This window comes from Pseudophryne corroboree, chromosome 11 (assembly GCF_028390025.1).
Source record: "Pseudophryne corroboree isolate aPseCor3 chromosome 11, aPseCor3.hap2, whole genome shotgun sequence".
Lineage (NCBI taxonomy): Eukaryota > Metazoa > Chordata > Amphibia > Anura > Myobatrachidae > Pseudophryne > Pseudophryne corroboree.
In genome coordinates, this window is record NC_086454.1 from 152593672 (window position 1) to 152608684 (window position 15013).

At 45.9% G+C, this 15013-nt stretch overlaps 1 protein-coding gene across 1 annotated transcript in view; it reads left to right on the forward strand.

Moving 5' to 3' along the window:
• The window catches only part of PRDX5 (peroxiredoxin 5), a 43427-nt gene extending 33577 nt beyond the window's left edge, over positions 1-9850 (forward strand). The window contains exons 5-6 of the mRNA XM_063944972.1: positions 1647-1711; positions 9626-9850. Of these exons, the coding sequence (XP_063801042.1) occupies positions 1647-1711; positions 9626-9731 (171 nt within the window). The 3' untranslated portion in view covers positions 9732-9850. The remainder of the gene's footprint in view (positions 1-1646; positions 1712-9625) is intronic.
• The last annotated feature ends 5163 nt before the right edge of the window (positions 9851-15013 follow it).

Sequence of the window (15013 nt, forward strand, 5' to 3'; positions counted from 1 at the left end):
GGGCAGAGCTTGTGTAGACTTTATTTTTGTGCCTTTGTAAGGATACATCATTTTACATATGTACATATTGGAGATATTTTAGAAAAATTTTGTAGAGATTAAAAAAAAAGATAGATAGATAGATAGATAGATATATATATAGATAGATAGATATATAGATTTGCTGTGCCCGATAGGAACTAATGAGATTGTGGCTAGAATTTGCACCTATAGTTTAGGAATGAAAGAAAACCACTGATTGGTCAAATACAGATTCCAGTACCTTCTATACGTAGTTTTGTTAATGTCTCCACTATGTTTATGCTCTTTAGTGTCTTAATGTCCGTGTGTTTTGATGCAATCAGGTTGTTTAACCTGCAGCATGAGGGGAAAGAGACAGTATTTCCATGGTCTCATGAACTCTGCCTTAGTATTCTTATAGTAAATCTATACATAATCACATTCCAATTATATATATATATATATATATATATATATATATATATATATATATATATATATATATATATATATATAATCACTCAGAAGTGCTGGGCTGCTCATTATCCTCCTACAGGCACACTACCATACTCTCCAGGGGGAGGTGTGTGCGGTTTCACAAAGTAGTGGTGAAAAGGACATAACGCCCCAACTGCCGGGCCACTTGGGACTGTCATGCCAGAATCGGGATGGACGGGATATATGCAGTTATAGGGCGGGATGCTGGCTGAACTGGGACGTATTTTGACAGGGGCAATCATTTACAAGGCATGGTTAAGCCTTGTAAATGATTGTCCCTTTTATGTTGCAACTTCCAGCCAAACATATAGAATATAGACACAGGTGGTATTATAAATTAGAACTATAACTGTTTTTAATAACCATGTGGTCCGGATCCAGATGTGGACGGATTAGCGATTGCTGCTGCTTACATGCTAATATTGTAATGCAGCTGGAGATGTCACGCCTTCTGCTTGCATAGTGATCCGAGCTGCGTCCTAGGACGCAGCATCGGATCAACTGTGACACCATCGACCAGCTGTGTTACCCATGGGATCATGCAAGCCAGCCATTGCAACTACAACAAAGAGGACAGAAATTCTCAGTCCTACAACAGAGATCCTGGCCTCTTCTTCCCGCACAACAGCGGCAACATGTCTCCATTATTCTCCACACTCCCAAACGGCATCAGACTGTCAATCTCTGTCGTACTGCATCCTCAATCGTAGACCCGTACTGCACATGTGCAGTACAGGTCGGGCGCATGCGCAAAGTACAGAACATCGGTACTTTGTGACATGCATCACTGCTCCGTCCACATCTGAATAAGATCCAATGTATCTATACGAAAAATAATAATCATACTTCTACAAAAACAACAAAAATGTATTTCATAGCATATTAAAGTTTGTCTACATCACTGGGGACTCTGATTCGGCCTCCTCTTTTCTACCACCACCTTCCCCTTATCCTCTCCCTTCCCTGTCTCTTGTTCCACCATAACCCATGGGCAGTTTTGTTTACTTCTACAACACGGAACACTTGTCCACCTCATTTTCTCTACTATTGTTACATTTTGTTGTGTACTTGCCGTAAAATATTTTTGTGTAGCTCTTTTTGTGGTTTTACCTGTCTGCAGACGTAGGTTCACTGTGTATTTCTCTCAGGCTGCTGGACTACTTCTGGACAAAAAGGAGCTGGAAGAGCTGTTTGGAAGTACGCGCTGTAAGAGGTGAGCCAAGCTAGAACACCTAATGTGTTATGCCACACACATGCTTTGGTAACATAGTCCTATCACTCGTATGTATTTGTAGTCTGTCAGTGAAAATGTTTGGAAAGCTATAGGACACATTTATCCAGGCACCGTACAGTTATGTATGAGCGTAGCACTGCATTTGGGCTGAAGCCACTACTTTCAGATATATAGGGAATGCGGCAGGTACCAGGCAATCGCTGGAAATATCACCAGTATACACCATTGTGCTGTATCTGTAATACCTTTGTCAGACAATGTCGCTGCTGTCGGGCTGAAGCTGGAAATACAGATTGCAAACGATAGCTGGTCTGACCCCAGAATGTTAAGAGGGACATTAAACAATAACTATATTATTTGGCCACTTTGTGATAGATTAGGACTAGAAGTGTAAAGAGAGAGCTGATCTTTGTTGTTGTTTTTTTTCTTCTTATTTCTGTATCGCCAATAAGGAATACAAGAGGAAATCTCCTGTGCACGCCATTAATTAGGGCATTAGGGAGTGCTGTTACACCAAATTCCCATCAAAGAAGAAATGTTGCAATTAGACTGTTACTAACCGCTGATCTGTAACGCTTTAATTCTTATAGAAGGGAAATTGCTAAAAGTAGCGGTGAATTCGGCCAAATCTAGATTAGTGATAGGTTAAAACCTTTAGCGGCCTATGTATCAAGCTCCCCCCCCCCCCCCCCCCCCACCCCCCCTTTCCCCATAAAATTATGTGGAAACTGAAGATTTTGCATAATTTTATGATTTGTGGCTATGTAATAATGGCAAAATGCTGGAGGTTTCACAGAAATCTCCTGCAGAATGCTAGTTAGAACTGCAGATCGCAGTCCCCTTTTTCTCTGACGTCCTAAGTGGATGCTGGGACTCTGTAAGGACCATGGGGAACAGCGGCTCCGCAGGAGACTGGGCACAACTAAAGAAAGCTTTAGGACTACCTGGTGTGCACTGGCTCCTCCCACTATGACCCTCCTCCAGACCCCAGTTAGAATCTTGTGCCCGGCTGAGCTGGATGCACACTACGGGCTCTCCTGAGCTCCTAGAAAGAAAATATATTTTAGGTTTTTTATTTTACAGTGAGATCTGCTGGCAACAGACTCACTGCAGCGAGGGACTAAGGGGAGAAGAAGCGAACCTACCTGACTGGAGATAGTTTGGGCTTCTTAGGCTACTGGACACCATTAGCTCCAGAGGGATCGAACACAGGACCCGACCTCGATCGTTCGGTCCCGGAGCCGCGCCGCCGTCCCCCTTACAGAGCCAGAAGCAAGAAGTGGTCCGGAAAATCGGCGGCAGAAGACCTCGGTCTTCAACAAGGTAGCGCACAGCACTGCAGCTGTGCGCCATTGCTCCTCATGCACACCTCACACTCCAGTCACTGATGGGTGCAGGGCGCTGGGGGGGGGGGGGGCGCCCTGAGCAGCAATATAAACACCTTGGCTGGCAAATCATCACAATATATAGTCCCAGGGCTATATATGTGATAAATTACCCCTGCCAGAATCCATGAAAAAAGTCAGCCAAAAAAGGGGCGGGGCTATCTCCCTCAGCACACTGGCGCCATTTTGTCTTCACAGTGCAGCTGGAAGACAGCTCCCCAGGCTCTCCCCTGTAGTTTTCAGGCTCAAAGGGTTAAAAAGAGAGGGGGGGCACTAAATTTAGGTGCAATATGTGTATACAAGCAGCTATTGGGGGAAAAATCACTCAGTTATAGTGTTAATCCCTGCATTATATAGCGCTCTGGTGTGTGCTGGCATACTCTCTCTCTGTCTCCCCAAAGGACTTTGTGGGGTCCTGTCCTCAGTCAGAGCATTCCCTGTGTGTGTGCGGTGTTTCGGTACGGCTGTGTCGACATGTTGGATGAGGAAGGTTACGTGGAGGCGGAGCAGAGGCCGATAAATGGGATGTCGCCCCCTGTGGGGCCGACACCAGAGTGGATGGATAGGTGGAAGGTATTAACCGACAATGTCAACTCCTTACATAAAAGGCTGGATGACGTAACAGCTGTGGGACAGCCGGCTTCTCAGCCCGCGCCTACCCAGGCGTCTCAAAGGCCATCAGGGGCTCAAAAAAACGCCTGTTACCTCAGATGGCAGACACAGATGTCGACACGGAGTCTGACTCCAGTGTCGACGAGGTTGAGACATATACACAATCCACTAGGAACATCCGTTGCATGATCTCGGCAATGAAAAATGTGTTACACATTTCTGACATGAACCCAAGTACCACATAAAAGGGGTTTTATGTTTGGGGAGAAAAAGCAGCCAGTGTTTTGTTCCCCCATCAGATGAGTGGATGAAGTGTGTAAAGAAGCGTGGGTTCCCCCGATAAGAAACTGGTAATTTCTAAAAAGTTACTGCTGACGTACCCTTTCCCGCCAGAGGATAGGTCACGTTGGGAGATATCCCCTAGGGTGGATAAGGCGCTCACACGTTTGTCAAAAAAGGTGGCACTGCCGTCTTAGGATACGGCCACTTTGAAGGAGCCTGCTGATAAAAAGCAGGAGGCTATCCTGAAGTCTGTATATACACACTCAGGTACTATACTGAGACCTGCAATTGCCTCAGCATGAATAGTGCTGCTGCAGCGTGGTCTGATACCCTGTCAGATAATATTAATACCCTAGACAGGGATAATATTTTCCTAACATAGAGCATATTAAAGGCGTCGTCTTATATATGAGGGATGCACAGAGGGATATTTGCCGGCTGGCATCCAGAATTAATGCAGTGTCCATTCTGCCAGGAGGGTATTAGAGACCCGGCAGTGGACAGGTGATGCTGACTTTAAAAGGCACATGGAGCCTTATAAGGGTGAGGAATTGCTTGGGGATGGTCTCTGGGACCTCGTATCCACAGCAACAGCTGGGAAGAAAATTTTTTACCTCAGGTTTCCTCACAGCCTAGGAAAGCACCGTATTTTCAGGTACAGTCCTTTCGGCTTCAGAAAAGCAAGCGGGTCAAAGGCGCTTCCTTTCTGCACAGAGACAATGGAAGAAGGAAAAAGCTGCACCAGACAGCCAGTTCCCAGGATCAAAAATCTTCCTCTGAGTCCACCGCATGACGCTGGAGCACCACAGGTGGAGACAGGTGCGGTGGGGGCGCGTCTCGGGAACTTCAGGGACCAGTGGGCTTGCCCACAGGTGGATCCCTAGGTTCTGCAAGTAGTATCACAGGGATACAAGCTGGAGTTCGAGGCGACTCCCCCTCGCCGTTGCCTCACATCAGCCTTGCCTGCTGCCCTCGGAGAAAGGGAGGTAGTACTGGCGGTAATTCACAAGCTGTACTTCCAGCAGGTGAAATCAAGGTACCCCTCCTTCAACAAGGCCGGGGTTACTATTCCAAAATGTTTGTGGTACCGAAACCAGACTGTTCGGTGAGACCCATTCTAAAATTGAAATCCTTGAACACTTATATACGAAGGTTCAAGTTCAAAATGGAATCGCTCAGGGCGATTATTGCAAGCCTGGAGAATTTTATGGTATCGCTGGACATCAAGAATGCTTACCTGCATGTCCCTATTTACCCTCCTCACCAGAAGTACCTCAAAATTGTGGTACAGGATTGTCATTACCAATTCCAGACGTTGCCGTTGGTCTGTCCCCGGCACCGAGGGTATTTACCAAGGTAATGGCCGAAATAATTATCCCGTACTTGGACGATCTCCTTTATAAAGGCGAGGTCCAGGGAGCAGTTGTTTGTCGGAGTAGCACTATCTCGGGAAGTGCTACAACAGCACGGCTGGATTCTGAATATTCCAAAGTCGCAGCTGGTTCCTACGACGCGTCTACTGTTCCTGGGTATGGTTCTGGACACAGAACAAGTAAAAAGGGTTTCTCCCGTAGGAGAAGTCCAAGGAGTTGTCGTCTCTAGACAGAGACCTCCTAATACAAATACAGGTGTCGGTGCATCAATGCACGCGAGCCCTGGGAAAGATGGTAGCTTCTTACGAAGAAATTCCATTCGCCAGGCTCCATGCAAGGATCTTCCAGTGGGATCTGTTGGACAAGTGGTCCGGGTCGCATCTTCAGATGCATCGGCGGATAACCCTGTCTCCAAGGGCCAGGGTGTCGCTGTTGTGGTGGCTGCAGAGTGCTCATCTTCTAGAGGGCCGCAGATTCGGCATACAGGACTGGGTCCTGGTGACCACGGATGCCAGCCTTCGAGGCTGGGCGGCAGTCACACAGGGAAGAAACTTCCAAGGGCTATGGACAAGTCAGGAGACTTCCCTACACAAAAATATTCTGGAACTAAGGGCCATTTACAATGCCCTAAGTCAGGCTAGACCCCTGCTTCAACACCGGCCGGTGCTGATCCAGTCAGACAACATCACGGTGGTCGCTCATGTAAACCGACAGGGCGGCACAAGAAGCAGGATGGCGATGGCAGAAGCCACGAGGATTCTCCGATGGGCGGAAAATCATGTGTTAGCACTGTCAGCAGTGTTCATTCCCGGAGTGGACAACTGGGAAGCAGACTTTCTCAGCAGACACGACCTCCACCCGGGAGAGTGGGGACTTCATCCAGAAGTCTTCCAAATGATTGTACACCCTTGGGAAAGGCCACAGGTGGACATGATGGCGTCCCGCCTCAACAAAAAGCTAAAAAGATATTGCGCCAGGTCAAGGGACCCTCAGGCGATAGCTGTGGACGCTCTAGTGACACCGTGGGTGTACCAGTCGGTGTATGTGTTCCCTTCTCTGCCTCTCATACCGAGGGTAATGAGAATAATAAGAAGGAGAGGAGTAAGAACTATACTCATTGTTCCGGATTGGCCAAGAAGAGCTTGGTACCCAGAACTCCAAGAAATGATCTCAGAGGACCCATGGCCTCTGCCGCTCAGACAGGACCTGCTGCAGCAGGGGGCCTGTCTGTTCCAAGACGTACCGTGGCTGCGTTTGACGGCATGGTGGTTGAACGCCGGATCCTGAAGGAAAAGGGCATTTTGGAGGAAGTTATCCCTACGCTAATTAAAGCTAGGACAGAAGTAAACGCAAACCATTATCACCGCATATGGCGGAAATATGTTGTGTGCTGTGAGGCCAGGAAGGCCCCAACGGAGGAATTTCAGCTAGGTCGATTTCTGCACTTCCTACAGTCAGGGGTGACTATGGGCCTAAAATTGGGTTCCATTAAGGTCCAGATTTCGGCTCTATCGATTTTCTTCCAAAATAGAACTGACTTCACTGCCTGAAGTTCAGACTTTTGTTAAGGGAGTGCTGCATAGTCAGCCCCCGTTTGTGCCTCCAGTGGCACCGTGGGATCTCAACGTGGTGTTGGATTTCCTGAAGTCGCATTGGGTTGAGCCACTTAATTCCGTGGAGCTAAAATACCTCACGTGAAAAGTGGTCATGCTGTTGGCCTTGGCGTCGGCCAGGCGTGTATCAGAATTAGCGGCTTTATCATGCAAAAGCCCTTATCTAATTTTTTTTATATGGATAGGGCGGAATTGAGGACTCGTTCCCAATTCCTTCCTAAGGTGGTATCAGTTTTCATGTGAACCAACCTATTGTGGTGCCTGCGGCTACTTGGGACTTGGAGGATTCCAAGTTACTGGACGTAGTCAGGGCCCTGAAAAATATATGTTTCCAGGACGGCTGGAGTCAGGAAAACTGACTCGCTATTTATCCTGTATGCACCCAACAAGCTGGGTGCTCCTGCTTCTAAGCAGACTATTGCTCGCTGGATCTGTAGCACGATTCAACTTGCACATTCTGCGGCTGGACTGCCGCACCCTAAATCTGTAAAAGCCCATTCCACGAGGAAAGTGGGCTCTTCTTGGGCGGCTGCCCGAGGGGTCTCGGCTTTACAAATTTGCCGAGCTGTTACTTGGTCGGGTTCAAACACTTTTGCAAGAGTCTACAAGTTTGATACCCTGGCTGAGGAGGACCTAGAGTTTGCTCATTCGGTGCTGCAGAGTCATCCGCACTCTCCCGCCCGTTTGGGAGCTTTGGTATAATCCCCATGGTCCTTACGGAGTCCCAGCATCCACTTAGGACGTCAGAGAAAATAAGATTTTACTCACCGGTAAATCTATTTCTCGTAGTCCGTAGTGGATGCTGGGCGCCCATCCCAAGTGCGGATTGTCTGCAATACTTGTATATAGTTATTGCCTAACTAAAGGGTTATTGTTGAGCCATCTGTTGAGAGGCTCAGTTATATTTCATACTGTTAACTGGGTATAGTATCACGAGTTATACGGTGTGATTGGTGTGGCTGGTATGAGTCTTACCCGGGATTCAGAATCCTTCCTTATTGTGTCAGCTCTTCCGGGCACAGTATCCTAACTGAGGTCTGGAGGAGGGTCATAGTGGGAGGAGCCAGTGCACACCAGGTAGTCCTAAAGCTTTCTTTAGTTGTGCCCAGTCTCCTGCGGAGCCGCTGTTCCCCATGGTCCTTACGGAGTCCCAGCATCCACTACGGACTACGAGAAATAGATTTACCGGTGAGTAAAATCTTATTATTATCAATGGGCGCTCAGTTTCAAACTGCGCATGCATATGCACCGCAATGCACAGGCGCATTGGACAGCTACAATGGGCATCATCGATCAGGGACTGGATGGTGCAAAGGATCCATTCGCACGGACGTACGCAAGGTAATGACAGGCCGAGGCTGTTTGTGGGTGGCAACTGACCATTTACAGGGAGTGTCTGGAAAAACGCAGGCGTGTCCAAGCGTTTTGATGGAGGGTGTCTGACGTCAGCTCTGGTCCCGATCAGCAGATTTTTAACCACATATGTCACACCTTGTCTTGTCAATTTTTCTGTTTTTGTTTTTAATATTTTACAGCTACAGGTCATTTTAAACATAATCTAATAAAAGTCACATTTTCTGTATCAATTTATTGCTTGAGTGCGCCACTTCAAGTCCAGTTCTATTCTGTCTTTGTGTATAACTATATATTGGCAACAATATATTCAGTGGCAGCACCCCCCTATATAATTCGAATATCTGATATATATTTTTGAATTTTTCATAATTTGCTAGTGCAGTAGTATCCCTTTTCACTTCTCCTTATTAACGTTGCATCTACATAGCAATTTCTTTTTTGAGAAATACATTCTAGGGACTGTTGAACTTTTTATCTGTTTGTTCCGGGATCCCACAAAAATTAGCTGATGAATTTGGATCACATTTTCACTATTGTTTAGCTTAGTGACCTAGAAAGAAACTGAGGTATTTATGATCTTTATTCAACATCATGGAGAGGAGCAATAAAGAAAAAAAACAGACGCTTGACACGCAGCGCACTGAAAGTTAGTGTTCCAATCATGCTTCTGCGGAATTTGACTCCGCCCAAGTTATGCAATGGAACCTGACTTAAAAAATTGCTCTGCAGAGGAACCTATTTGAGGCAGAAATTTAAACAGGATGGCACATAGGTAAGACGGTGTATATACTCTGCATCCCCAACAATTTTCCTTTTCAATTCAAGCACCTGCAGTTTCCTGTAAGCGTCTGCTTCGCTATGGGGCTCAACAAGCTGCAGGGGCAAACGGTGCAGGTGTAGATCTCAGGACCAGCTGTTTCTTCCATGGGCAGCTTAACGTGGCTTGCTCATGAGTTAGTAGCCCCAAACATCTTTTTGTAATAATCCCTCAAGACAAAACTGCAAATATTGTTTACAAAGACATTTTTGATCAATATGTGCAATATAAAATTGACATCACAATATTTGATGTAGGACAATGTCAACAGAAAACAGATTTGTTTAAAAAAATTAAAGTGTTAAGAATTTGCGATTAAAACCAAATTAACATGCGCAACTTGCATTATGACTTTTACGCAGAAAACTTTATTCTCCGTTAGTGGAGCAGCTGCTTTCCGTCTGATAAAGGAAGGATCACTAACTTTTTTTTTTTTTTTTTTTTTTTTTTTTCAGGTTCTCTCTTATAGTTGAAAATGGAAAAGTGAAAGCTGTTAATATAGAAGAAGATGGAACAGGACTAACATGCAGTCTGGCTGGAAACATAGTGTCTCAGCTGTGAGATAGATCAAATCTTAAACAGGATTAGGTTTCGCTGTTTGAACATATATAGCATAATAAAAATATCCTGATCAGTTATGTCCGTTACTACAATACCTAATAAAGATTACATTAAGTATATTACAGGTATTTCATGTCCTATTTATAGTAGTTATGATTACAGTGGGCATGGTTTGCTTTGTGTGTACAGATCAGCATTCGGGTTGTAGCCAGTCCACTTTTTGGGAATTTTGCCCGCACATTGGGGATTATTTACCCATTCTGTAACTCCTAGTAACCAGATTTCTATGGTCTGACCACAGAGAACTTAGTCAGAGTTTTGGTTATTTGCTGTGAGTCTCTGCAGATCGTTAGAATTTATTTAATATGGTGCAAAAACTAAGTTCTAATTCACAGGTTCTCAAACTCTGTCCTCAGGACCCCACACAGTGCATGTTTTGCAGGTCTCCTCACAGAATCTCAAGTGAAATAATTAGCTCCACCTGCGGACCTTTTAAAATGTCGGTGAGTAATTAATACACCTGTGCACCTGCTGGGTTACCTGCAAAACATGCACTGTGTGGGGTCCTGAGGACCGAGTTTGAGAACCTGTGTTCTAGTTAATTCTATCACTGCTGCAGACTATAGGTCGACATACATTAGGTCAACAGGCACAAGGTCGACACTGAAAAAGGTTGATATGTTCATATGGTCGACATGTTTTTGGGTTTTGTTTCTGTTTTTCATATTTTTGGACTTTTTCCTTCCTTGACTATTTAAGTCACAAATCATAACCCTTAGTAACCTTGTGGCAAGCGAAGCGTATCTACAAATTGTCCCAGATGGGAAAAACTATCCACACTAACATCAAACATGCAAAAAAAATAAAAGAGCTAACCAAACAATAAGACAGCGCTTCTCACTTTGTAAAAATAATTTCTCCTACACTACTTCATGGCAGCCCTTACTCTTGGGATTGTATCCCATTCCTAACTTTAGACAGGGAATTTTTACTCACTTAGGGACCACCCACTTTGGGTATATAGCCCTGCTCCTCCCCTTCCTCCACTAGTCTTTTTCCTGTCTCCTAGCTTGACAGGGTAATGGTTTTTTGCTACAGGATTTACCTCTATTTCCCAGTAATACGCCTCATTGCAGCCGTACTGGAAGAGGGTGGCTCCCTGGGGAAGGCTGTGTGTGCTTGGGGCAGTCACGTAAGTCCCCGCTGTCAGCTAAAGGTGTCCGCCCGCTCTGTAATGCTGCTGGTTCCTCTCCCTCCCGAACCGCTGCCTAGAGCCGTCTCCCCGGGTGCAGGTTTCCTCCGCTCGCCGCAGCGCCCCATGTCTCCGGCGGACCCGGAAGTAGCGGTGGCTGGAAGGGCAGCGCAGTGAAGGGGATGTACGGCTGGCGGGCGGAAGCGCTGTAAGGAGAGGCAGCGTGCGGCGGCTAGCGGGCGGAAGTGCTGGAGCGGCCGTCCTGGTTAGGCTGTGGGACGGTCTGCTCAGCGCCTGTCTCTATGGTTTTGTTTTAAAATAAATGGCGCTGCACACCAGGAGTGATGAGAAACTCCTATGAGCTGGGCAGGATATATGTGCTTACCAGCAGGATGGAAAGAGAGCCTTCCCCCCCAAAAGCCAGTCAGTGTCCAAAAGAGGTAAGTCCTCATAGAGGGCATGTTTTTCTAGATTTTCAGTTTTGTTTTCTGTTTTAAATTTTTTATCTGGAAAGCTTGGTTAGTGTAGGTTTTTTCAATAGTATTTTTTTGGTGTGATTTTGTAGTGTGTCTCCGCCTAAGAAGAGACTGTGTAAAAATAGGCAGTGTGCAGCCTGTGATAAAAAAATTTCCTCTACTGAGAAGGTGAAGTTCTGTGAGGACTGTACACAGAGTGATATTCAGCAGGCTAATCAATCCAGACAGATACAGGTGTTAAGGGACTGGATTAAGAGATCCTTTGTTACTAAGGAACAGCTGGCTGATTTGCAGGGAAATAAAAGATTAGATCCCTGGCTAGTATTGATTCTCAGGATGAATCAGCCTCTGGTGATTGCAATTATGTTGATTATCAGGCTTCTAGTACGGAGTCAGAGGAGAAAGAGGAGGATAGAAAATGTAACTTGGAACTTGTGGGCAGTCTCTTAAAGAATATATTTAAGACCATGAATTATAAGCAGGCGGATAAAGGTGATGATGATGAGGATGTTCTGTTTGGGGACAAATCCAGAAAGAACAGGTGGTTTCCGGTTCACAAAGCATTGAAGGAGGTAGTGTCTAAGGAGTGGCAAAACATTGATAAGAGACTTGGCAATATTAAACGAGTTGATCGTATATTCCCGATAGAGGATGAGCAATTTGTGGGCTGGTGTGCAGTGCCTAAAGTCGCATCGACTGCAGTGGCAGAAATGGTGTCCAAAACTACTATTCTGTTAGAGGACGGGGCAGTCCTGAAGGATGACATGGATAAGCGTATGGAGAGTGTAATAAAGAAATTACACATGTCCTCAGTGGGGTCTTTAAAGTCTGGTGTGGCTGTTGCGTCTGTTTCCAGAGCATTGAGAGTTTGGGGATCAGTGTTGTCCACGGATGTGGGGGAAAAGATCTCGAGACAATATTTGCGAAGAAGTCTAGGTTTCATGCTTAAAGGCATAGAGTATTTGTGCGAAGCCTCTTTGGATATGCTGGATTTTGCAGCAAAGTCCATGGCGGCAGGTGTATTGGCCAGAAAGGCCCTGTGGCTTCGGTCGTGGTCAGCAGGTATGCATTCCAAAAACCGACTGGTGCCCTTACCGTACGAGGGTTCTCTATTATTTGGCAATAAACTAGAGGCCATTATACAAAAGATGTAAGGAGGTAAATCAGCGAGGTTACCTCAAGACAGAAGAAATAGATTTCCATTTCCTTCCTCCAGACAGCAGTTAAGAAGGCAAGAAGTTATAGGCCAGGACGACCTTATACGGGGAGATATTCCTCGGGGATGAATAGGCAGCCCTTTTGTTGGGCTTAGAGGAAAGGTGGACGAAGACAATGACTATTGCAGGGTCCCAGTATCCTTTCCAGTAGGAGCCAGACTCCAGAAGTTTGTCAGTCAGTGGCAGAGTTCAATTCGGGATACGTGGGTACTGGACGTGATATCTCAGGGAAACCGGATAGGGTTCTCCGAGGTCCCAAGAAAGGACAAATTCGTAATCTCGGAAAGACCAACTGTGAGTCTGGAATTAAGAGCCCCGGAGGACAGTTTAGAAAAACTAATCAGGGCAAAAGCAGTAGAGACTGTCCCGCCTTCAGAAAGAAAGAGCGGGTTCTATTCCAGAATATTCCTGATAAAAAAGGCGTCTGGAGACTTCAGGACTATACTAGATCGCAGACAATTTAACAAACATTTTCAGTTTACGTGCCTCCCTTGCGGTCTGAAGACGTATCCAGGGATATTTACCAAGGTCCTGTCGGCACTGGTGTCCGTGATAAGAGGATGAGGAATAGCGATCTGGTCATATCTGGACGACCTACTAGTATGTGGAGAGTCAGTTCGGAAGGTAAAGGAAGCATTGGAGGTGACGCTGCAGATCCTACAAGAGCATGGCTGGTTAATAAACTGAAAAAAAAAAAAAAAAAAGCCAGCTAGAACCAAGGCAAAAGATCCAGTTTCTCGGAGTACAGGTGGATACTATCAGTTATATGATAGGTATTTCGGAAGAAAGGTGCTCAAAAATTCGGGATCTGGCTTCTCTGCTAAAAGAGTGCAACAGCGTGACACTGCGCCAGGGGATGCGTCTTTTGAGTATGATGGCCTCCACCATAGACGTGGTCCCTTGGGCGAGATGGCGAATGAGGGATCTTCAGCTAGATATCCTAAGCTACTGTCGGAGACGTTATTCCCTGAATTATCGCATAAAGTTATGTCAAAAAGCAAGGCGCTCCCTAGACTGGTGGATGGAGACTGAACTGGTCGACAGACTGCTTTGTCAGATCGTCACTATCTTATTCTAATGACAGATGCAAGTGCAGTCGGATGGGGGGCACACCTGTTGCAGCAGAACTGCCAAGGCAGGTGGAACCGGGAAGAAGAAAGACTGTCTTCAAACCACAGAGAAATGAGAGCTGTGTGGAAAGTGATGAAGTATTTCCAGGAGCAATTTCAGGGGAGACATCCCAGGATATTTTCAGACAATGTAGCAGTGGCAATTGGCAAGGTATTAATGGAAGAGGTGTCAAACATACTATGTTGGGCAGAGGGTCATTTCGAGTCCCTGTCAGCGCTACATGTTCCAGGAGTAAACAATTCTGTTTACAATTCTTGTCTGTCGGATTTCCTCAGCAGACAAGAGGTGCTACCAGGACAATGGGAATTGAACGGCAGATTGTACAGAAATTCGGCCAGCCTCAGGTAGATCTAATGGCCACGCACATCAATGCGAAAGTTCCTCTGTTCTTCTCCCGATATCGTCTCCCAGGAGTGGCGGAGTGGATGTCTTTTCTCTCCCGTGGAGATTAAAGCTTGCATTTGTTTCCCTCCGTTTCCAATGATCGCACGTATTCTAAGAAAGATCAGGGAAGAAAGGGCGCAGATCATAATGGTTCTCCCATATTGGCCGAAGAGAGTGTGGTTTCCCTCAGTACTGAGGATGGCAGTAGGAGAACCTTGGATGTTGCCGCTAGTAACGGATCTGTTACGTCAGGGTCCATTGCTGCACCCAAAATCTACAGCAACTTCATTTGACGGCATGGAAATTGGATGGCAATTATTGAAAAACAAAGGTTTATCTGAACAAGTCGTGAGTTTGCTGATTCAGTCGAGGAAAAAAGTATCCTCTAAGGTCTATTATAGAGTCTGGAAGACTTTCATTTCTTGGTCCGACTCAAGATTTAGCCCGCAGAAGGCAGGGACGTCTCAGGTCTTACAATTCTTGTTTGATGGCTTTGAAAAGGGGCTGGCAGTGTCCACTATCAAGGTCCAGATAGCAGCTCTGAGTGTCCTGTTGGAGCGAAGATTGTCCGACGAGGGCCTAGTGAAGAAGTTCTGTCAGGCAATTAAAAGGATAAGACCTCTGATTAGGTCGGTTCTCGCTCCATGTGATTTAAGTTTAGTTTTGAATTCATTAATGTTGTCCCCGTTTGAACCGTTACAGGACGTCTCAATGAAATTTCTAACTTGGAGAGTAGTGTTTTTGGTAGCCATCACCTCACCAGAAGAGTTGGAGAGCTACAGGCTCTATGGTCCGAGGAGCCCTATCTCAATTTCTTTCCGGATAGACTTGTTCTAAGAGCTAATCCAGATTTTCTGCCTAAAGTGGTGTCAGATTTCCATT